This window comes from Euprymna scolopes, chromosome 10 (assembly GCF_053919585.1).
Source record: "Euprymna scolopes isolate OS-2025 chromosome 10, ASM5391958v1, whole genome shotgun sequence".
Classification (NCBI taxonomy): domain Eukaryota; kingdom Metazoa; phylum Mollusca; class Cephalopoda; order Sepiida; family Sepiolidae; genus Euprymna; species Euprymna scolopes.
The window spans coordinates 58,920,430-58,945,619 of record NC_136491.1 but is presented as its reverse complement, the minus strand read 5'-3'; the positions used below and the strand labels follow the sequence as shown (position 1 = coordinate 58,945,619).

General features: G+C 31.8%; 1 protein-coding gene across 3 annotated transcripts in view; it reads left to right on the top strand.

Moving 5' to 3' along the window:
* LOC145285996 (testis-expressed protein 2-like) overlaps positions 1-25,190 on the top strand; it is a 281,702-nt gene that overhangs the window by 213,293 nt on the left and 43,219 nt on the right. For all 3 annotated transcript variants that reach the window (XR_013869089.1, XM_080134589.1, XM_080134588.1), the window contains exons 4-5: positions 13,881-14,104; positions 14,751-14,834. Coding sequence is in view for 2 of the 3 variants with exons in the window: in XM_080134589.1 (XP_079990715.1) it covers positions 13,881-14,104; positions 14,751-14,834 (308 nt within the window). In the remaining variant the exon portion in view is untranslated. The remainder of the gene's footprint in view (positions 1-13,880; positions 14,105-14,750; positions 14,835-25,190) is intronic.

Genomic DNA, 25,190 nt, shown 5'->3' with positions numbered 1-25,190 from the left:
CGATGATGAAGGGAGGTTCTGTCATGATTTCTCCATTGCTTATGACCTCACTCAGATTGTTCATGAACCCACCCATGTGCCTGACAATGACGGCCAGTATGCGAGTCTCCTAGACCTTTTTCTCACAATTTGCCCTGAACTATGTTCAGTTTCCGTTCTGTCTCCTCTTGGATCTTCCAACCACTCAGTTGTATCAATTAAGATAAAAATGAAATGTAATAAGTCCTCAGACATACCTCTCCATCATATAGCATATTGATGAACTATGGCTCACTGGGATAGCTTCCGTACATTTATATCGGAAAAAGGTGGTGTCCTCTATGGTATCAGACCTGAGGGAATGGTTAATTGTAGGTATAGACCGTTTCATACCCTCGAAAAAGTTCTAGCAAAAACCTAAGTCAGCCATGGTTTTCTCCAGAATGTGCTGCTGCTATTGTGCACAGAAATCACTTTTTCCACTGCTTCCAATGTAATAGATGTATGGAAACTAAAGCCGCTTTCAGGACTGCCAGCAATCATTGTAAGAAAGTAATAAAGAATGCAAGAGAGCTATACGCTCAGTCCGTCAAGTCCAAAGTAGCTGAGCAGCAGCTTGGTTCCCACCAGTTTTGGCAAATGGCAAACAGAATCCTGAACAGAAGTGTGTGCTCTATCCCAACCATCATCAATGGGCCTGAGGTAATCTCGTCAGCATCAGACAAAGCCAAACTCTTTGCCAAGAACTTTGCAGCTAATTCTACCCTTTGCGACCAATGCCGCTAATCCCCAATATTTCCTCTTGTATCAGAAAACACGCTATGTGATATACAAATATCTGTACGTGATGTTGCCAAGCTAATCAAGAACCTTGATTCCAGTAAAGCAACTGGCCCTGACGGTATTCCAATTATAGTACTCAAAAAACTTCAACCTGAACTAGCGCCCATACTTACAAAACTGTTTAAACATTGTCTTAAGGAGAATTGCTTCCCATCACCCTGCAAAATCTCATCAGTATGCCCTGTATTTAAGAATTCAGGTGATCGTTCATCCCCCCTCTCAGTACAGGCCAATAAGTCTCCTGTGCGTCATGAGTAAGTTGCTGGAATCTGTGTTAAATACAGAAGTAATCAACCATCTTAGCAAAAATAACATTCTTAGTGACACACAATATGGTTTCCGTTCTGCTAGATCTACAGCAGATGTGCTTACAGTTATATCTCATAGGATTAGCGAATCTCTCCACAGAGGCAACCTTCCTAGGGCAATTGCTCTTGACATATCAAAGGTTTTTGTTAGGGTATGGCATAAAGGTCTACTTCACAAGATCTCCAGCTATGGTATAGCTGGAAATGTCTTCTCAATTATTAAATCATTTCTCTCTGATAGGTTCATAAGAGTAGTAGTTAGGGGGCAAAAATCAGAAGCTCACAGTATTAATGCTGGAGTCCCTCAGGGGTCCATCCTGGGCCCAACTCTTTTCCTGATCTACATTGATGATCTTCCAGATCACACCCTTACATCATTTGTAGACCAAGTTCTCTCCGATTCTCTCTCCTCTGATCTTGATCACGTTGTACAATGGGGAAAGGAGTGGCTGGTTACTTTTAATGCATCTAAAACCAAGCTTCTATCTTTACATCATCAACGTTCTGATCCCCATCTGGCATCAATTAAAATGAATGGCTCTCGTCTTGGGGAGGCCTCGAGTTTTGACAAGCTTCTGGGCTTGACCTTTACTCCTGATCTTAAATGGAATACGTACATCAAATCTGTTGCCAAGGTCGCTGGAAAAATGGTTGGATCCTTCTATCGATCCAGTAGATATCTCACTGCTGATGCAATTCTCTATCGATATAAGAGTCAGGTACGTCCAAGGATGGAATACTGTTGCCACATCTGGGCAGGAGCTGCTAGAAAGGACTTGTCTTGCCTTGATAGAGTTCAAAATAGACTTCGTGGCCTCATAGGAGATGTCCTTTTCTCTTCGCTGCAACCTCTATCTCACAGAAAAGATGTTGCAAGTTTGTCTCTGCTTTATCATTATTTTCATGGCAAGTGTTCGACTGAGCTTCAATCTATGGTCCCCCCTCGCCAAACTTTCACAAGAAACGCTCGTCTGGTTGAAAACACTATCAATAATTCTCCCCACTCTTTATCTGTGCCTAAACCTAAACGTAGATTCCATGATCAAAGCTTCTTTCTTAGAACTGCACGCCTGTGGAATTGTCTTCTGTTTTCCTGCTTTCCAGCTGTCTATAATATGGTTGTCTTCAAGTCCAACTTGAACAAGTTTCTGATGAGCCGTTCCACTTAAGTTAACAAATTTACCGAACTTCCATTACTATCGATTACTATATTGTCCTTTTGACAACTCTTTAACCCTTATCCTTGAGTGGCCTCTCGGCCTTGATACGTGGTGACACCTATGTAAAATAATATATATACATATATATATATATATATATATATATATATATATATATATATATATAAACACTGATAGAATGATATTGGCATTTCAGTGTTAAGTTTTAAATAAGCAGAACTTACGGCTTTTTTTTTTTAGAATAAACGCTTATTATTATTTATTTTAAACAAAATAAGTAGAACTTTTTATAATATTTAACAATATAAACCTTTATTATTTTTAATTTTAAATAATATAAACAGAACATTGTATTTTTATTTTTAATTTTAAACAATATAAAAAGAACTTGTCATAATTTCAAATAATAATCTTTTACTTGGTGTCCACCTTAACATTTTCCTTTAAAATGATGACTTCAAACGTTTTCGGATATGCTGAAAGCAAATATTGCATTTAAAGTTTCTGAAAATAAGTAGTTTACCGGATATTAAGCAATATAATTTATGGTAAAAGTGGTGGGCATAGTTGTGCATCAAAAATATGTGCAACCACTTTAGATATAAGATATTATATTGCATAATATCCGGAAAACTACTGCATTTAAATTCGATATTTGCTTTTAGTCATTATTTTAAAGGAAAATATTATGCTTAAAACCAAGTAAAACTTTATCATAAACTTTTAAACGATATAAACAGATTTTTTAAACAACTATCGTTCACAAATGCTTTTGATTATACGGAGAAAGATATGCCCCTTTTCTCTTCTTCGCCACATGAATTCCACCATATGCATTTCAAAAGTTTTTTTTTCAACTTTTTGTAACGTGCATCCAGGAGATAAGCGCCCGCGTGTTTGCGTGTTGTGTGGGTACGTGGGAGAGACGGACGGGGGGAAAAGACTTACCTCGAGACGAGCTCAGCGTCACCGACCAAAAATAGAAAAGAAAGACCAAGATGGCGGCCGCCGTCTTTTGTAAAGTATGATGTCTCGCAAAGTCACACGAATTCTCGCAATATGCAAATTTAGCCGGCCTAGAACGACGATAAAAGCGGGTGATGAAAAAGACGTTGGCAGAGCGACGATTGAGTTGGCCAGGGAATCGTGTGGCTGTTGCTTCTCGTGCCGTGTGAGGATATTTTACCGTTGTTGGGTCCAGTCTGAGTAACCGTTCGCGTCCGTCTAGGCACCTTGCCAGTTGGATTCTGTGCAGAACCGGTATATAATGGTTATTGAATTGCTGCAACATTTATAACATCTTTTCCTGAACTTACCGTGTTAAAGAGAGAGTCGGGCGCCATCTTGAATTTTTCCTTATACATCTACAGAGGGCGCAGTAATTCTTTTTTTTAAAGGACTTTCCTTACACATTTTTGTTACAAGCTACTTCGGCAATTTGGATTCTAGGACTATGACCGAGTCGAAATTCGACTTAAAGCTCATACCCGAGTTTGACGGGTCCACGTCCATCGTCGACTGGGTTGAAAGGGTCGAGCTGACGTGCGACCTTTGTGAGGTGAAAAGGGTACACACTGTGATTCCCCTGAGATTGGCTGGGGGCGCCTTGAGTGTATATCAGCAACTCAGTGCTGCCGAAAAGGGAGATGTCACCGCAATCAAAGCTGCGCTGTACAAGTCATTTGCCATGGATCCTTGTACGGCCTATGAAAAATTTGCTTCCCGAAAACTTCTACCGGAGGAAAGCGTGGACGTTTTCTTCGCTGAGTTAAAGAAACTCGCAGTTCTGTTTGGTGGAGGGGTGTCGGAGCGGATGCTCGCGTACGCGTTTGTGGCGGGCCTTCCCACTCGGGTGAAGCAGCTACTGAGAGCCTCAACCAGCGTTTCAACAACGACCATGGAACACTTGATGGAACGTGCTCGAGCCATCATCAAAGATGAGGAGGACCTGGGGGAACCAGTTGTGATGGCGACACAGACAGGCCAGATTGGCGCTCGGGAGATTCCGAATCAGAACCCTGCAAGCAATGGGAAATGTTTTCGCTGCAGCCGACACGGACATTTTGCAAGGAATTGCACCAACAGGGGGCGTGTGCGCTGTTTTAATTGTGGTGGTTTGGGGCATCTAGCCCAAAACTGTGCGGGAAACGTATCAGGGGAGAGGACGTCAGCGCCGCCCTGCTCCCCGAGCAAAATTTGAACAAGGCGCAACCAGTGATGACCGTCTACGTAAACAGGATACCCTGCTCAGCATTTCTCGACTCAGGCTGTTCGCATACTATAGTGAGCGCCAGGCTGTGTCCAAGTTGGACTAAGAGGAAGATCAAAGTCACCACGATAGGAGGCGAGACCCAGACATGCTATGGAGCTGGAACTGTCGAGATCTACACAGACACCGGTGCAGCCACTAAGATCAATGTGCTCGTGACCCAAGGAAATCTCCTGGGATTTGACCTGTTGCTCGGATACGATGCCATCAAGGCGCTGGGGGTAGTCGCAATTCATCAGGATGGAAAGATGCGATTCTTGGAGACCCCAGTATGTGCAGCGCTCCATATCGATCGGCCGGATTTTACAGTGGACTATGACTCGCGCAAGAGGGCCTGGATTGCGTCTTGGAAGAGGACCGAGGGAATGGCACCGACTAAACTCAAGAATGGGGTTGCAGAGTACCCTATACCCAGTGAGGCCCGAGCAGAATACGAAAGGGAACTAAAGGCGTGGATCCAAGATGGCTGGTTAATCCCCGACCCTGAGGACAAGCTTGGGCCTCCCAAGGGTCTAATACCCTTCATGGCAGTATTCCAGCATAACAAGTTGAAAGTACAGCCCGTGCTGGACTATAGGGAGCTTAACAAGCATATTGAAGCCTACACTGCCGATGCTGACGTATGCGCCAGCAAGTTGAGGGAATGGCGTCAGAAAGGCACTAATGTCTCGATATTGGATTTGCGAAAAGCCTATTTACAGGTGCGAGTTGATGAGACGTTGTGGCCGTTCCAGACAGTTTGGTTCCAGGGGCAGAGGTACTGCCTTACACGCCTCGGCTTTGGCCTAAATGTGGCACCACAGATCATGAAGACTATTGTCAACACAGTATTGTCCCAAGAAAAGCCCATGAGTGACTCAACGTCAGCTTACATTGATGACGTATACGGCAATGAAGATGTACAGTCTGCGTCGTGTGTCAAAGAAAAGTTGGCTCAGTTTGATCTGGAATGCAAGAATCCCGAACGTTTAAGGGAAGGAGCACGTGTATTGGGATTGGATGTTTATGAAGAAGATGGCACCCTACAATAGAGGCGTGGCAGTGAAATTCCAAGCATCCCCAACCTCGTTACAAGGCGGACCGTTTTTTCTTGGTGTGGAAAACTTATTGATCACTTACCGGTCTGTGGCTGGCTCCGCGCAGCTGTTGGTGTAATTAAACGCAGAGCAAATTTAACAACCACGGATTGGGATGACATATCCAATGATGTCCTACTAACTCTGATGATTAAAGAGACACTGGAGAGAGTGAACAAGAAGGACCCTGCCTGTGGGCGGTGGTGTGTTAACGGAGACAACGTAGGTGTGTGAGTTGATACCAGTTCTTTGGCGTTGGGAGCATCATTGGAGCAAGGAGGAAACGTGTTCGAGGATGCATGTTGGCTGCGGCCCGTAACAGATTCTCAGCATATCAACCTGGCAGAGCTGGACGCTGTTGTAAAGGGGGTAAATCTGGCCCTGTAGTGGCAGTCTAAGAAGTTGACCTTGTACACAGATTCTCTCTGTGTCTACCACTGGGTGTCTGACACACTTCCAGGACGGACACGAATCCGTACCAAGGCAGCAAGCAAAATGTTAATACAGAGAAGGCTAGACACGCTAAAAAACCTGGTATCTGAGTATGGCCTATCACTGAGCGTCACTCTGGTGCCATCACATTGTAATCGTGCTGACCAACTGACCAGAGTACCTCACAAATGGTATGAAGCCGCGAAGATGGGAATGGAGATTACTGCTCGATCTTGTGCAGTTGCAATCGACCCATGTCAAATACAAAAAATTCATGCACAGAGCGGACATCCGGGTATCAAGAGGACCCTTTATTTTGTGAGGCGCATATACCCAGCAGTGACCAAGATGGATGTCAGACAGATCGTCAGAAATTGTGAGGCTTGCCAGTCTATTGATCCTGCACCAGAGTGATGGCAGAAGGGTCGCTTGGAAGTTGAGAGTGTGTGGCAGCGGCTGGCCATGGATATTACCCATTACAGTGGTAAGCCCTTTCTAACTCTCATTGATTGCGGGCCTACGAGATTTGCGGTGTGGCGGCAGATGACCAGACAGGATTCAGCAAATGTTGTTCGCCACCTATCATCCATTTTTTTTTTGAGCGAGGTGCGCTGGAAGAGCTCCTGACTGACAATGATGCAGCATTTTGTAGCCAGCAAGTCCGGCAGTTGTTAAATGAGTGGGGCGTCCGACTACGATTGCGATGTGCGCATGTGCCGTCAGGAAATGGCATTGCTGAAAGAAGCCATCGCAGCATCAAGAGAATTGCTGCCAGGAAGTGATGTACTATTATGGAAGCCACATATTGGTACAACATTACGCCAAAGGACGGGACGTCCCCTTCAACTGCACCTGCGAATGCTATTTACACGTACCGAGTCGGAGTGAAAGGAATCAACACTACGCAGCCAGCCGACAAGGGAACATATAACAGATATGAAGTGGGAGATCCAGTGTGGGTGCGGCCCCCAGGAAATCGGTGCACCGACAAGTTTAAGTGAGGACAAATATCTGGAGTGATTAGCCAGCAGTCTGTTTTGGTCGATGGAACCCCACGACATGTGCGAGATCTTCGCCCAGCTACCGAGGTGCGTCACACAACTACAGAAGAAAGCAATGAAGCGTCTAGCGATGAGCTGCCGATGCACGGATTCAGTGAGCCCCCTCCAGAGACTGATAGCGATACTTCATCTGATGAGGCGGAACCAGATCCAGAGCCCGAATCTGAAACAGTGAATATACCTCTTCGCAGAAGCACACGCACTAAAAGGCCACCCCCCCAGTGCTCTCTATGTGATCATCAGATCAGGGGGGAGTGTAACGTGCATCCAGGAGATAAGCGCCCGCGTGTTTGCATGTTGTGTGGGTACGTGGGAGAGACGGACGGGGGGAAAAGACTTACCTCGAGACGAGCTCAGCGTCACCGACCAAAAATAGAAAAAAAAGACCAAGATGGCGGCCGCCATCTTTTGTAAAGTATGATGTCTCGCAAAGTCACACGAATTCTCGCAATATGCAAATTTATCCGGCCTAGAACGATGATAAAAGCAGGTGATGAAAAAGACGTTGGCAGAGCGACGATTGAGTTGGCCAGGGAATCGTGTGGCTGTTGCTTCTCGTGCCGTGTGAGGATATTTTACCGTTGTTGGGTCCAGTCTGAGTAACCATTCGCGTCCGTCTAGGCACCTTGCCAGTTGGATTCCGTGCAGAACCGGTGTATAATGGTTATTGAATTGCTGCAACATTTATAACATCTTTTCCTGAACTTACCGTGTTAAAGAGAGAGTCGGGCGCCATCTTGAATTTTTCCTTATACATCTACAGAGGGCGCAGTAATTCTTTTTTTTAAAGGACTTTCCTTACACATTTTTGTTACACTTTTCTCTTTTGCTTTTTGTTTGTTTGTTTTTTTGCTTTTTGTTTTTTTGTTTTGTTTTTTTACAATGGGACCATAAACCTTCTATGGTTGGGATATGTACCGAGGGGTCAATTGGGTCAATAATTTTGTCATGTTGATATTTTCCATAATCGAAGTGGTCCAGACGTTTATAGACTGCCCATCCATCCGATATAATTAGTGTTCCTGATAGGATCTATGAATTAATTATTGGGAAAAATGCTTCCTAATCCGTGCTGTCAACTCAGGCAATATTACACAGATTTGAGCCTCTGAAATGATGGATCCGAAAACCCAGACCTCATTCTTGACTGAACTCATTTTCTGTTGTGCTTTTGTTTGAAAAAATAACTTGAGACTCTAACAAAATACAAACTAAATGAACTAAAAAAGAGAATACACATGTATAATTAAATTTTAATTTAAATCGTTTATAAAAAAACATATTATTCAATTTTCAATAAACAGGAGATTAATAATCACTCATTAGGAGAATAGTTCTATTTATATTGTTTTAAATAAAAATATAAAAATGTTTATATTGTTTATCTAAAATAATAAAGTTTTATTTATACTGTTTAAAATAAAGCTTTTTGGGTTTTTTTTTGTTAAAGTTCTGTTTATATTGTTTATTTTTGAAAAAGAGCTTCTGACTGATATCATTGTTTATATATTGTTGGTATTGGGCAAGATCACAGTGTAATATCTGTTCCGATATTACACTTCACCTTTTCTGACCTTGATCAGTGGAGGAGAAATCTTTCTAAACACAGGCAATTTTTATTTTTGTTCCTATCCAGAATAACCCTTTTTGGAGAGTTGAATTTCCCCCACATTAAAAACCGACCTTGTGTTTAACTCTGCCCTCATGAGGAGGCAAGTAAATAAGAACATAACGGTGATTAGATAATGTTGTTCCTTTTATGGGATTGAGAGTATTTTGCCACCTCTCACTTTTCAGTTTTTTATGGATTAAATTTTTAGGGTCTAATTATCAGCTTTACCCCTCATTTAATCCATTTTTAACATGGGAAGGTGTTTTTCCTCTAATTAATTTTATTTACAAACAAATGATAATTTTAAATTTTTAAAAGAATCTATTACATTCATTTAAAATCCCCAATAAAATTTACCAGAATGAATTTCGGTTTCTTTGTATGTTGATTGGAAGTTTGAAATATCGTTTTTATATATATTGCCGAAAAAAAAACGAGTTTTTGTTTTAGTTTTTTTTTTTTTAGTTTTTTGTCTGTGACGCAAATTAATGCATTGTTTTCTTTTGTTCTTGTTGAAATGAATCTGCAAAACTTGAATTAAAGAATTGAGGAATTTCTAAGATTACCCAATTTTACTCATCACTAGCAATGAACTCTAAAGATTTAACTTTCTTTTCCAGATTCAGTTGTTCAGTTTTTGTTTCCCTATTATTAGTTTGTCCTTTGCTATTATTGCCTATCAGACTCGATCAGTTTATCAGTCAATAAAAAAAAAGAATCAGTAATGTTTTGCTTCTTCTTTTTTTTTTTATTGAATCAGTAAATCAGATTGAGTGTAATTTGCTGGGCCACCACACATTAAAGGCTTTCTCATTGATAAACTGATTTTCTACTTTGTTGCAATCTATAATTTTGTGTTAGACAAACGGGATTAAACTAAAATGAAATGGATTCGTTGACTTCTTCCTTGTCCATTCACCTTCTATTCTCATTGAAAATTGCTTTTTATACTTATATAGGTATTTTACAAGTTCCATATAAGAGTTAATGGAAAACTTGTTTTAAGAGATTTTTTATTAATAGAGGTTGCTTGACTTGTGAAATTTATACGGTCCCACTTTTGTCAAAGAAATTCTCTTATAATATTTTAGATATGCAGAATGACTGTAAAAATGCCACATATGAAATCATTCATAAAATCCACAATACTTTCTGCAATCCAACTATGTTTGGTGCAAATAAACTTCTGCCAATCAGTGCCTTATCCACCAACTTTCAGTCATGAATGTCCAACAGTCCTTGTTTTATCACCATTCAATGCTACGATGTAAAAAATTCTCAATAACTCTGACACACTCCTCTCTTGACACTTCCCTGATTTTGACGGTGATGGCCATCAGGAATCATTTCAGGAATCATTTGGGGATTATTTTGATAGACATTATTTTTTAAATCTAGAGGGTTAAAATCTGGTGAATGTGAAGTCTATTCAGAATCGCACCTTCTACTGATGAGACGATTACCAAAGTGGCCCCACATATATCATTGGATGGTAATAAAACAAGAGACTTTTGGGAGGGTCACCCTGTACTAGACATTATGGGTATATTTTTCAGTGAATTCAGCATTTTTGGTGTTTAAAAGATATAATGCATAATAAAAACAGACCCGTGTAGTTAGTAAACCATATGTTTACTTTCAATTATGACCCTTAAATTTTAAAGTTTGACTCCTGAAACAATGGATTTCCTCTTTAACTTTAACTCTGACTCCACAGTCGTGTGCAAAATTATTACCAACCTTGTGTGCAAGCTGTTTAAATCCTAATGACTTCACTTTGCACTTCTATTGCATCTAAGTGAAATAGCATGGTACGTTCGTAGTCAACTTGTCTAAAAGAAAAGTAATAAAATCATATAGACACCTACAGAGAGATGCATGGTTGCATCCGATAAACTCTTTTATTATATGTTGAACCTGAAACATAATTTTGTTAGTTTTTATGTTTATAAAATTTTAAGACATGTATTTCTTGCATCAATATAACTTTATTAATTACATCATTTTTATTAATTGATTCAATTTATGGAAATCCAAAATGCAATAGTGTAAAATCAAACTAAATTTTGAAATATGTTTTTCGAAAGATGATTTGTCCAGTTTAATTGCTTGGGGGAGGGGGATGATGATTATTCTGGTCAGCTAGAATCCATATGAAATGAAAAGTGTTGATTGGTTAGCTTAATCATGGGATTGAAGAGATATTTGAGGATTGAAATTAAATTCATATATTTGCAGAATTCTGACTAAGCCACAAGTAATGTAAGACTCAAGAGAAATAATCACTTGAATCTTTTCGTTAAAGAATTGGAGTTCTATTTTAGTTAAGTAAATAAAAATCTAGTTAAAATGGTTGTGACTTTTTTTAAGAATCACAAAAAGAACATTACACCTCTGTCCTAGCTAGAGCAACCATATAAGAGTGTTACATCAGTTGGTCTTTGAACAACCTAATATTTTATTGTAATGTAAATGTCAGTTTGTAAAAGAACTCTTCCCTCGATAAATTCAGGGCCTATCTAATAAAGCAACTCTTTGGTAAAATTCAACTTTATCATCAACATAGTCGCTTTTTATGGTTATGCAAGGGTTTACAAAACAAAGCTTGTTTTCACAAGTTCTTCAAATGCTTTTTATGTTATGTTGATTCTTGATTGCAGGAGTTTAAATTTAATATGTGAAGATGTGTAGATGGAATGGAAATGTATAAAATGCAGAAAGGTTTAATAATCGTATATATATATATATATATATATATATATATATATATATATATATATATATTCTGTGTGTATGAGAAAGTGGCAAGAATAATTGTGGAATACAAGATTTCTGAAAATTCTGTGTGAACTCAAAAGGGTACTCGTGTATGGTGTATAATGTGTGTGTGTGTGTGTGTGTGTGTATATATATATATATATATATATATATATATATATATATATATTTGGATATTATATTTATATTTGGATTATTATGGACCATCTTCTTCCAATTACGGGATGTCTTTGGATTTTACTTGTACAAATGGAAATTCTTTTAACTTTCTTGAAGTTTTACATTTGGATTTTACCATCACTGGATTTTTTATCTTCCACCAGACTATCCATTAATGTGTAATCACCTTTTTCTTTACCATATTCCCTCTGCTTAACTTATTTTGTTTTCAAGTAAGATCTTTGCATTACTTGTTGTTTCATCAAATACTTTTGCATGCAAAATCCGATCCCACATTTTGCTAATTCCTACCCTCTGATGAGAAGGAGAGTATTTCTTCGAAACTCCGCGGATTAAGGACTATCCATTTATCTAGTGTTTCCTTTTCAGATTAAATAAGTTTTTAACTCATTTCAAAGTGTTTTTTAACATATTTTATTAACTGTTTGCTCATATATATATATATATATATATATATATACCTTGGTAGTTCTCTGTCAAGGGATGGCTGTCTCGACACTGAAATCCACAGGCGAATTCAGAGGGCATCTGTAGCTTTTGGAAGGTTGGAGAAGGGCATCTGTAGCTTTTGGAAGGTTGGAGAAGATCGTGGCATCACAGATAGGACTAAGATCTGCATGTACAAAGACCTGTGAGCTAACCACACTGTTGTATTCATCGGAGACATGGACATTGCATCAAAGGCACATTAAATGGGTTGAACGATTTCACCAAAAACGCTTGTGATGTATCTTAAACATCAAGTGACAAGCACACTTATCTGATACTGAAGTCCTTGTGAGAGCATGTTGCCCTAGTGTTGAGACCCTTGTAATCAGATCTCACATGCGTTGGGTGGGCCACTTGGTTCGAATGAAAGATTGTGGGCTGCCAAAACAAATTTTTTATGGGGAGCTGGAAAATAGCAAGTGCCCTCAGCACAAGCCTAGGAAGAGTTTCAGAGACTCTACAAAGAATAATTTGAAAGTCTTACAAATCGATATCGACACATGGGAAGAACTTACTCTGCAAAGGCTGAAGTGGTGAAGGCTTGTATGTGAAAGTTGTGATGCTCTAGAGAAAAGAAATCAGGCCCACAGCAATCTGAGTGAGAGCTTCGCAAAGGTTTAATTGACGGTCTTAACCATGACATACAGAGTTGGAAATGCGACACTTGTGAACGAGTGCTTTTGTCAAAAGTTGGCTACGTCAACCACCTTAAGTCGCACAAAACTCCTCTTCAGGTCAACTTTGAATTTATTATCTGAACCAAATGATTTGTTTAACATGCAGCAAAGTGCAAGTCTACTGCTGGTCTGAGAAGACATGTGCTTGTTCATAGGAATACCCTTCAACCTCCAGAGGAAATTGCTCAATTTGTATGTCACATCTGCTTCCAGATGTGCAAATCTGCGGTGGGAGTGCAGAGTCATCTGAGGTAGCATGAACGACAAGATTGGGAGAACTCAATGTGACGGCAATCATCTGCAAAGATGTAGCAATAATTATATGCATATATATATATATATATATATATATATATATATGTATGTATGTATGTATATATATGTATGTATGTATATATAGTAATAAAGTGCATTTTTAAGTGAGGAAAATGCCTGTCACATGGATACATATTTTAAAATGTAGGAAAAAGCAGTAGAAAAATTTGAATTTGGTCCTAAAATATGTCTATGACAAAAGAATATCAAGATGAAAGTTTCTGAATTTACTGGTTTTTGAGAAGTGAAACATATTTAGGTTTTCATAATCTAAATAAGTTTCACTTCTAGAATCTGAAGACAGACTTATTCATGCTACAAAACCTTGATTAAAACTGCATTTTCTCTTCTCATTTAGAGGGGAAGGAATAGCACTATGCTTAATCATAAAGAGAAGAGAAGATCTTGAAGAGGTAGATAAGAAATAGATGTTTTGGGCCACCTTGATTTGACCGGGTCAGAAGCTGAGAGATTTTGCACTCAGAAACTCTAGGTCAACAATTCAGATTGTTTTGGCAGACATTTTAGTCAGTAGAAAAAGTGGTGTGAGAATAATCATATTGAAATTTAAAACAAATTTTTAATGAGTTTATTGAATATTAACTTTCCTATAAATACATAAGTATTTTGTTTTAGTTTTGTTTTTATATAAAGTTATTTATATTTTTTTAAAACTTCAGGTTCCATATTTTATTGAAGAATTAAAGATAACTGATATAGATCTTGGTACAGCCATCCCAATTATACAAAGATCCTCCAAACCTTACCTTGATGAACGAGGTTTCTGGGTTGACTTACAGACAACGTACAGTGGTGGATTTAAAATGACCATTGCTACCAAAGTTAACCTCATGAAACTGAAGAAATCTTCTTTGGATAAATCACCTGAATCATCTAGCAGACGGTAAGTCGATCATGGTAAAAAAAAAAACCCAATTATTTGTACATGTTTGCAATTTATTTTTATAATTTTTGATATTTAATAAATATACCCTTATTTGTTGCATTTATCTTATCAATTTTTGTTTGTTTTATCTGTATTTTTATTTTGTTATACACTACTTAAAAATTTATATTACTTTATTACTTTTCATTTTAATGTTCGTATTTTGTTTTAATAGTTTACACATAATAGTTGAATCTTTAAAAAGAAAGGTTAGAAGCAATTTTCATCTGGGCAGTCTGACGCAAAACTATACAATATTAAAAACATAAAGCACTAAATATCAGGGGAATTGTATCACTGAAGGTAAATTTTCTACTTGGAAATTGTTGGGTTACAAACCTTATTTAAATTGCGAGAAGTTTTTTTACATTTTTTTATATGGAATCTTTAGATTCTCTCACATTATCAATTTTCAATTTCCTTTGCTCACTCATTTATCATAGGTAAGCAACTTACCGAAGATTTAACACAATGGATTGCTATCTGTAAATTCTTTTTGTTGATAAAAAGAAAGTCTTTCATTGTTGGAAAGGAGTCTATTTTAGAATTTCAATATTTTTGACTAAAATAGTTGAAAGTGATGTTTTTTTGTTTTTTTTTTCAGGTCAGCAGTTACAGATTCCAACGAAGAAGACAGTGCTGAATCTTCCACTGATGAAGAACCAGATGATAATGGTTTAGAAGAAAGGTACTCATATTTTCATTGTTTATAGTTCAGATTTTGATTGTCTCTCAATTCAATAATACATTAGATAATATCATAAAGATTTCTTGTTTTAGATTCGGTTCTGCTTAGTCTATATATAAAGTAGTAACATTCGCATGTGTTTGTGTACAACTCTCCTACAGCCCACACCACTCAACCGATCATGATCAAACCTGAAATAATGATGGTTTCTGACCTAGGGATGGTGCACATCATTTTTCAAGGTCACGGTTAAGGTCATATTTGGTGCGGCTCTTCATAAACTCCCCACCTAGGGATGGTGCACACCAGGTTGGAGGTTTGCCATTGTTCTAGGGCCACCACCATAATGCTGGCCAATTTCTTTGTGAATTTGAATCGGATCACCCTCCTCCACCCCCATCCATAATCTTCATGGTTCATAAGTGATTTCAGTCACTTCAGGAGGTAGTTGAAAAATTTCAAACATCTTAATAGATGCTCTTACAACATCCACTTACTGCAAGGGTGCCCACAAAGCAGGTACCCGAGTATACAGCAAAGTCTCACACAAAACGCAGCTATTTTTGATAGTGTCAGATATTTTTAAAACTGGACAATTGCTTTTCAGATATGAAAGAAATATCTCAAATAATGTTTGTGTCTATAAAATAAGGAAGGAAGATGTGAGAAAAATTCCAGATACTAGATACAAAAAAAGACTTCAATATGATTCACAAAGCAGTCTATACTTGTTGGTGACATTAAATCCTTCTTTGTTCTTTACTCTTCATATGGCTACAAATGAAATCCTTATTTTTATAAAGATTTGTTGCATTTGTTTCTTTGTTAAAACTTGTTAAATAAGAATATCTTTAACCTTTTTCCCACCTGTGATGTGGGTTGCACATGGCCATGTCAGGTTGGAGTGATTTTCTTCATGAAATACAATTTCTGTTGGTTTTGATGCACCATTGCTTGAGGTCTTGGACTGAGTTATTCCAAGACTTCTTTTTCCGTGGTTATTCTTTGTTGCTGTTTACATCTATTTATCTGACTAGAGCCTCGTTAAACATGCTTATAGCACAGTAGTTGGCTGCAATCTGCAATACAGAGCTAACTTCAGCATGATCACCTTAAATCAGAACTAACTCTGCTATCAAGGTGCTCATCATAAATCCTGCCATTTCTTGGCATCCTTAGAAAGACTGAATTAGTGGAAGCACAGTTTTTACTCACATAACATTGTACTGCGAATATAACTGTTGTAATAAGTGAAAGTGAGAATGACCAGTCAAAAAGGGAAGAAGCTCATGAAACTTTCCCCATGCAATCCATGGAATCGAACATAATTCACATCTTCCACTAACACACATCATCACAAAATAAGTTTACAACTGAATCTTCTCATTGCCCACCTGTTATGGCTTGCAATAAGCCACAAAGAAAACAGAACAATGGAATAGAGTTTAAACAATATATTACTGTAACAACAACGTAAAAAGGTTACAACTGAAAAGAGTAGTAAACCTCACCGAGCAGGCGAGGGTCGTTCTGGTGTTTAATCCACACCTGGGATCAAAAGGTCTATGGTTTATATAATGGATAGAGCAGTCCATTTGGAGGGTGATTCCCCCACAACACCACCAAAGCACAGCTCAAGTATTTTTCAGTTTGAGAAATGTAAAGAATAAGTTATTGTTCTTACAGTTGTATCCGTTGTTATGTTCAAGTATATATATGCCAAATTGCATGTCATTAATTGCAACATTCTCCAAATGTTATTTTCTATCACTGTCGTTACTACTTTCATGATCAAGCAATTTCCATCCACAATAATTGTCCTTTTCCAATGCATCATCCTTTCCTGAGAGGGAGATGACCTCTTAAATACAGGGCATATTGATGAGATTTTCCAGGGTGTTGGGAAGCAATTCTCCTTAAGACAATGCTTAAACAGCTTTCTAAGTATGGGAGCTAGTTCTGGTTGAAGCTTTTTGAGCACTATAATTGGAATGCCATCAAGGCCAGTTGCTTTACTGGAATCAAGGTTTTTGATTAGTTTGGCAACATCACGCACAGATATTTGTAAGTCGCATAGCGTGTTTTCTGATACAAGAAGAAATACAGGTGGTTATCAGCCTTGGTCGCATAGAGTAGAATTAGCTGCAAAGTTCTTGGCAAAGAGTTTGACTTTGTCTAATGCTGACAATATTACCTCAGGTCCATTGATGATAGTTGGGATAGAGCACATGCTTCTGTTCAGGATCCTGTTTGCTATTTGCCAAAACTGGTGGGAACCAAGCCACTGCTCAGCTACTTTGAACTTAACGGACTGAGTATACAACTCTTTCGCGTTCTTTATTACTTTTTACAGTAGTTGGTGGCAGTCCTCAAAGCGGCTTTTAGTTTCAGTACATCTGTTATGTTGGAAGCAATGGAAAAAGCACATTCCGAAGAGACCCACGGCTGGCTGTTAGGTTTTTGCTGGAAGTTTTTCGAGGGTATGAATCGGTCTATACCTACTATTAATCATTCCGTCAGATTATAAACTATAGAGGCCACATCCTTTTTAAACATGGAATACAGAGGTAGATCTGATATAAATGAACGGAAGCTATCCCAGTAGAGTATTGATAAACTGTACAATGGAGAGGTATGTGTGAGAACTTATCACATTTCGTTTTTATTTTAACTGATACAATGAAATAAAGGAAATTAAATAAAAGTAAAAATGGGAAATGAAATAAAAGTAAAAAATGGGAAATGAAATAAAAGTAAAAAATGGGAAATGAAATAAAAGTAAAAAATGGGAAATGAAATAAAAGTAAAAAAAGGAAATGAAATAAAAGTAAAAGAAAGGAAATAAAATAAAAGTAAAAAAAGGAAATGAAAGTAAAAGAAATGAAATAAAAGTAAAAAAAGGAAATTAAACAAAAGTAAAAGAAAGGAAATGAAATAAAAGTAAAAAAAGGAAATGAAAGTAAAAGAAATGAAAAAAAGTAAAAAAATGAAATTAAATAAAAGTAAAAAAAAGGAAATGAAATAAAAGTAAAAAAAGGAAATGAAAGTAAAAGAAATGAAATAAAAGTAAAAAAAGGAAATGAAATAAAAGTAAAAGAAAGGAAATGAAATAAAAGTAAAAAAGGAAATGAAAGTAAAAGAAATGAAATAAAAATAAAAAAGGAAATGAAATAAAAGTAAAAAAAGGAAATGAAAGTAAAAGAAATGAAATAAAAGTAAGAGAAGGAAATGAAATACAAGTAAAAAGGAAATGAAATAAAAGTAAAAAAGGAAATGAAATAAAAATAAAAAAGGAAATGAAATAAAAATTAAAAAAAGAAATTAAATAAAAATAAAAAGGAAATGAAATAAAAGTAAAAAAAGGAAATGAAATAAAAATAAAACAAAGAAATGAAAGTAAAAGAAATGAAATAAAAGTAAAAAAAGGAAATTAAACAAAAGTAAAAGAAAGGAAATGAAATAAAAGTAAAAAAAAGGAAATGAAAGTAAAAGAAATGAAATAAAAGTAAAAAAAGGAAATGAAATAAAAGTAAAAGAAAGGAAATGAAATAAAAGTAAAAAAGGAAATGAAAGTAAAAGAAATGAAATAAAAATAAAAAAGGAAATGAAATAAAAGTAAAAAAAGGAAATGAAAGTAAAAGAAATGAAATAAAAATAAAAAAAGAAATGAAATAAAAGTAAAAAAAAAGGAAATGACATAAAAGTAAAAAAAGGAAATGAAAGTAAAAGAAATGAAATAAAAGTAAAAAAAGGAAATTAAACAAAAGTAAAAGAAAGGAAATGAAATAAAAGTAAAAAAAGGAAATGAAAGTAAAAGAAATGAAATAAAAGTAAAAAAAGGAAATGAAATAAAAGTAAAAAAAGGAAATGAAATAAAAGTAAAAAATGGAAAATGAAATAAAAGTAAAAGAAAGGAAATGAAATAAAAGTAAAAAAAGGAAATGAAAGTAAAAGAAATGAAATAAAAATAAAAAAGGAAATGAAATAAAAGTAAAAAAAAAGGAAATGAAAGTAAAAGAAATGAAATAAAAGTAAAAAAAGGAAATGAAAGTAAAAGAAATGAAATAAAAGTAAAAAAAGGAAATGAAAGTAAAAGAAATGAAATACAAGTAAAAAAGGAAATGAAAGTAAAAAAGGAAATGAAAGTAAAAGAAATTAAATAAAAATAAAAAAGGAAATGAAATAAAAGTAAAAAAAGGAAATTAAATAAAAATAAAAGGAAATGAAATAAAAGTAAAAAAAGGAAATGAAATAAAAATAAAAAAAGGAAATGAAAGTAAAAGAAATGAAATAAAAGTAAAAAAGGAAATGAAAGTAAAAAAGGAAATGAAAGTAAAAGAAATTAAATAAAAAAGGAAATGAAATAAAAGTAAAAAAAAGGAAATGAAAGTAAAAGAAATGAAATAAAAATAAAAAAGGAAATGAAATAAAAGTAAAAAAAAGGAAATGAAAGTAAAAGAAATGAAATAAAAATAAAAAAGGAAATGAAATAAAAGTAAAAAAGGAAATGAAAGTAAAAGAAATGAAATAAAAGTAAAAAAAAAAAAGGAAATGAAAGTAAAAGAAATGAAATAAAAATAAAAAAGGAAATGAAATAAAAGTAAAAAAAGGAAATGAAAGTAAAAGAAATGAAATAAAAATAAAAAAGGAAATGAAATAAAAGTAAAAAAAGGAAATGAAAGTAAAAGAAATGAAATAAAAATAAAAAAGGAAATGAAATAAAAGTAAAAAAGGAAATGAAAGTAAAAGAAATTAAATAAAAATAAAAAAGGAAATGAAATAAAAATAAAAAAAGGAAATGAAATAAAAATAAAAAAGGAAATGAAATAAAAGTAAAAAAAGGAAATGAAATAAAAGTAAAAAACGGAAATGAAATAAAAGTAAAAAAAGGAAATGAAATAAAAATAAAAAAAGGAAATGCAATAAAAGTATAAAAGGAAATGAAAGTAAAAGAAATTAAATAAAAATAAAAAAGAAATGAAATAAAAATAAAAAAAGGAAATGAAATAAAAATAGAAAAAGGAAATGAAATAAAAATAGAAAAAGGAAATGAAATAAAAGTAATAAAAGGAAATGAAATAAAAATAAAAGGAAATGAAATAAAAGTAAAAAAAAGAAATTAAATAAAAGTAAAAAAAAGAAATGAAATAAAAATTAAAAAAGAAATGAAATAAAAATAAAAAAGAAATGAAATAAAAATAAAAAAAAGAAATGAAATAAAAATAAAAAAAGAAATGAAATAAAAATAAAAAAAGGAAATGATATAAAAGTAAAAAAGGAAATGAAATAAAAATAAAAAAAGGAAATGCAATAAAAGTAAAAAAGGAAATGAAAGTAAAAGAAATTAAATGAAAATAAAAGGAAATGAAATAAAAGTAAAAAAGGAAATGAAATAAAAGTAAAAAAGAAATGAAATAAAAATAAAAAAAAATGAAATAAAAATAAAAAAAGGAAATGAAATAAAAGTAAAAAAGGAAATGAAATAAAAATAAAAAAGGAAATGAAATAAAAGTAAAAAAAAGAAATGAAATAAAAATTAAAAAAAGAAATGAAATAAAAATAAAAAAAAGAAATGAAATAAAAGTAAAAAAAAGGAAATGAAATAAAAGTAAAAAAAAGGAAATGAAATAAAAGTAAAAAAAAGGAAATTAAATAAAAGTAAAAAAAGGAAATGAAATAAAAGTAAAAAAAGGATATGAAATATAAGTAAAAAAAGGAAATGAAATAAAAGTAAAAAAAAAGGAAATGAAATAAAAGTAAAAAAAGGAAATGAAAGTAAAAGAAATGAAATAAAAATAAAAAAGGAAATGAAATAAAAGTAAAAAAGGAAATGAAAGTAAAAGAAATTAAATAAAAATAAAAAAGGAAATGAAATAAAAGTAAAAAACGGAAATGAAATAAAAATAAAAAAAGGAAATGAAATAAAAATAAAAAAAGGAAATGAAATAAAAATAAAAAAGGAAATGAAATAAAAGTAAAAAAAGGAAATGAAATAAAAGTAAAAAACGGAAATGAAATAAAAGTAAAAAAAGGAAATGAAATAAAAATAAAAAAAGGAAATGCAATAAAAGTAAAAAAGGAAATGAAAGTAAAAGAAATTAAATAAAAATAAAAAAGAAATGAAATAAAAATAAAAAAAGGAAATGAAATAAAAATAGAAAAAGGAAATGAAATAAAAATAGAAAAAGGAAATGAAATAAAAGTAAAAAAAGGAAATGAAATAAAAATAAAAGGAAATGAAATAAAAGTAAAAAAAGGAAATGAAATAAAAATAAAAAAAGGAAATGAAAGTAAAAGAAATGAAATAAAAGTAAAAAAGGAAATGAAAGTAAAAAAGGAAATGAAAGTAAAAGAAATTAAATAAAAAAGGAAATGAAATAAAAGTAAAAAAAAGGAAATGAAAGTAAAAGAAATGAAATAAAAATAAAAAAGGAAATGAAATAAAAGTAAAAAAAAGGAAATGAAAGTAAAAGAAATTAAATGAAAATAAAAGGAAATGAAATAAAAGTAAAAAAGGAAATGAAATAAAAGTAAAAAAAGAAATGAAATAAAAATAAAAAAAAATGAAATAAAAATAAAAAAAGGAAATGAAATAAAAGTAAAAAAGGAAATGAAATAAAAATAAAAAAGGAAATGAAATAAAAGTAAAAAAAAGAAATGAAATAAAAATAAAAAAAGAAATGAAATAAAAATAAAAAAAAGAAATGAAATAAAAATAAAAAAGGAAATGAAATAAAAGTAAAAAAGGAAATGAAATAAAAATAAAAAAAGGAAATGAAATAAAAGTAAAAAAAGGAAATGAAATAAAAATAAAAAAAGGAAATGCCATAAAAGTAAAAAAGGAAATGAAATAAAAATAAAAAAAGGAAATGAAATAAAAGTAAAAAAAGGAAATGAAATAAAAGTAAAAAAAAGGAAATGAAATAAAAGTAAAAAAAAGGAAATGAAATAAAAGTAAAAAAAAGGAAATTAAATAAAAGTAAAAAAAGGAAATGAAATAAAAGTAAAAAAAGGAAATGAAATAAAAGTAAAAAAAGGAAATGAAATAAAAGTAAAAAAAAAGGAAATGAAATAAAAGTAAAAAAAGGAAATGAAATAAAAATAAAAAAGGAAATGAAATAAAAGTAAAAAAAGGAAATGAAATAAAAGTAAAAAAAAAGGAAATGAAATAAAAATAAAAAAAAAGGAAATGAAATAAAAGTAAAAAAAAGGAAATGAAATAAAAGTAAAAAAAAAGGAAATGAAATAAAAGTAAAAAAAAAGGAAATGAAATAAAAGTAAAAAAAGGAAATGAAATAAAAGTAAAAAAAAAGGAAATGAAATAAAAATAAAAAAAAAGGAAATGAAATAAAAGTAAAAAAAAGGAAATGAAATAAAAGTAAAAAAAAGGAAATTAAATAAAAGTAAAAAAAAGGAAATTAAATAAAAGTAAAAAAAGGAAATTAAATAAAAGTAAAAAAAGGAAATGAAATAAAAGTAAAAAAAAAGGAAATGAAATAAAAGTAAAAAAAAAAGGAAATGAAATAAAAGTAAAAAAAAAGGAAATGAAATAAAAGTAAAAAAAGGAAATGAAATAAAAATAAAAAAGGAAATGAAATAAAAGTAAAAAAAGGAAATGAAATAAAAGTTAAAAAAAAGGAAATGAAATAAAAGTAAAAAAAAGGAAATGAAATAAAAGTAAAAAAAAAGGAAATGAAATAAAAATAAAAAAGGAAATGAAATAAAAATAAAAAAGGAAATGAAATAAAAGTAAAAAAAAAGGAAATGAAATAAAAGTAAAAAAAGGAAATGAAATAAAAATAAAAAAGGAAATGAAATAAAAGTAAAAAAAGGAAATGAAATAAAAGTAAAAAAAGGAAATGAAATAAAAGTAAAAAAAGGAAATGAAATAAAAATAAAAAAGGAAATGAAATAAAAATAAAAAAGGAAATGAAATAAAAGTAAAAAAAAAGGAAATGAAATAAAAGTAAAAAAAAAAGGAAATGAAATAAAAGTAAAAAAAGGAAATTAAATAAAAGTAAAAAAAGGAAATGAAATAAAAGTAAAAAAAGGAAATGAAATAAAAATAAAAAAGGAAATGAAATAAAAATAAAAAAAGGAAATGAAATAAAGATAAAAAAGAAATGAAATAAAAATAAAAAAAGGAAATGAAATAAAAGTAAAAAAAGGAAATGAAATAAAAGTAAAAAAGGAAATGAAATAAAAGTAAAAAAAGAAATGAAATAAAAATAAAAAAGGAAATGAAATAAAAATAAAAAAAGGAAATGAAATAAAAGTAAAAAAAGGAAATGAAATAAAAGTAAAAAAAGGAAATGAAATAAAAAAAAGGAAAAGTAAAAAAAAGGGAATGAAATAAAAGTAAAAAAGGGAATGAAATAAACGTAAAAAAAAGGAATGAAATAAAAGTAAAAAAATGAAAAAGTAAAAAAAAGAAAATGAAATAAAAATAAAAAAGGAAATGAAATAAAAGTAAAAAAAAAGGAAATGAAATAAAAGTAAAAAAAGGAAATGAAATAAAAATAAAAAAGGAAATGAAATAAAAGTAAAAAAAGGAAATGAAATAAAAGTAAAAAAAGGAAATGAAATAAAAGTAAAAAAAGGAAATTAAATAAAAATAAAAAAGGAAATGAAATAAAAATAAAAAAGGAAATGAAATAAAAGTAAAAAAAAAGGAAATGAAATAAAAGTAAAAAAAAAGGAAATGAAATAAAAGTAAAAAAAGGAAATTAAATAAAAGTAAAAAAAGGAAATGAAATAAAAGTAAAAAAAGGAAATGAAATAAAAGTAAAAAAAGGAAATGAAATAAAAGTAAAAAAAGGAAATGAAATAAAAATAAAAAAGGAAATGAAATAAAAATAAAAAAAGGAAATGAAATAAAAGTAAAAAAAAAGGAAATGAAATAAAAGTAAAAAAAAAAAAGGAAATGAAATAAAAGTAAAAAAAGGAAATGAAATAAAAGTAAAAAAAGGAAATGAAATAAAAATAAAAAAGGAAATGAAATAAAAATAAAAAAAGGAAATGAAATAAAGATAAAAAAGAAATGAAATAAAAATAAAAAAAGGAAATGAAATAAAAGTAAAAAAAGGAAATGAAATAAAAGTAAAAAAAGGAAATGAAATAAAAGTAAAAAAAGGAAATGAAATAAAAATAAAAAAGGAAATGAAATAAAAGTAAAAAAGGAAATTAAATAAAAATAAAAAAAGGAAATGAAATAAAAATAAAAAAGGAAATGAAATAAAAGTAAAAAAGGAAATGAAATAAAAGTAAAAAAAGAAATGAAATAAAAATAAAAAAGGAAATGAAATAAAAATAAAAAAGGAAATGAAATAAAAGTAAAAAAAGGAAATGAAATAAAAGTAAAAAAAGGAAATGAAATAAAAGTAAAAAAAGGAAATGAAATAAAAAAAAGGAAAAGTAAAAAAAAGGGAATGAAATAAAAGTAAAAAAGGGAATGAAATAAACGTAAAAAAAAGGAATGAAATAAAAGTAAAAAAATGAAAAAGTAAAAAAAGGAAATGAAATAAAAGTAATGAAATGAAAAAGTAAAAAAATGAAAAAGTAAAAAAAGGAAATGAAATAAAAATAAATAAAAGGAAATGAAATAAAAGTAAAAAAAGGAAATAAAAGTAAAAAAGGAAATGAAAAAAGGAAATGACATTAAAAGTAAAAAAACATGAAATTGTCTGTGTACAGCTTCTTTGAGTTTTCACAAAATATCTGATTTGAAGAAGATATATTGTTGTTGCTGCACATGATGTTAAAAAGCAATGATGAAGTTGCCATGTCACTGCCTACATTACCGTGGATACAAGTAGAAGACCTCTAATGGTTGTTCATAGTATTTGGTTTGAATCATTAGCATCGCAAACCTCTGAACTCGCTCCAGGTATTGGATATTTTGAACAAAAAGGTGGATTAAACTATGGATGGCATATTTTAGAATGAGTCGCACTAGAGATGTGTACAGTTGTAGAAGGATGTCAGGTCATACACTTGCGAAGGAGTCGTACATGAGAACGAGCACTCTGCAGGTCTGCATTGGTAGTGAGAGTAAAGAAGGAATCAATCACAATACCCAAGTTCTTGGATTGCTTGTTTCATCCAAAATTAATCAATTGGGTTTAAAAAAAAAAATTTTAAGCTTTTTTGCAAGAGAATATTTATTACTTATTGTTTATTAAGAGAATATTTATTACTTATTGTTTATTAAGAGAATATTTATTACTTATTGTTTATTAAGAGAATATTTATTACTTATTGTTTATTAAGAGAATATTTATTACTTATTGTTTATTAAGAGAATATTTATTACTTATTGTTTATTAAGAGAATATTTATTACTTATTGTTTATTAAG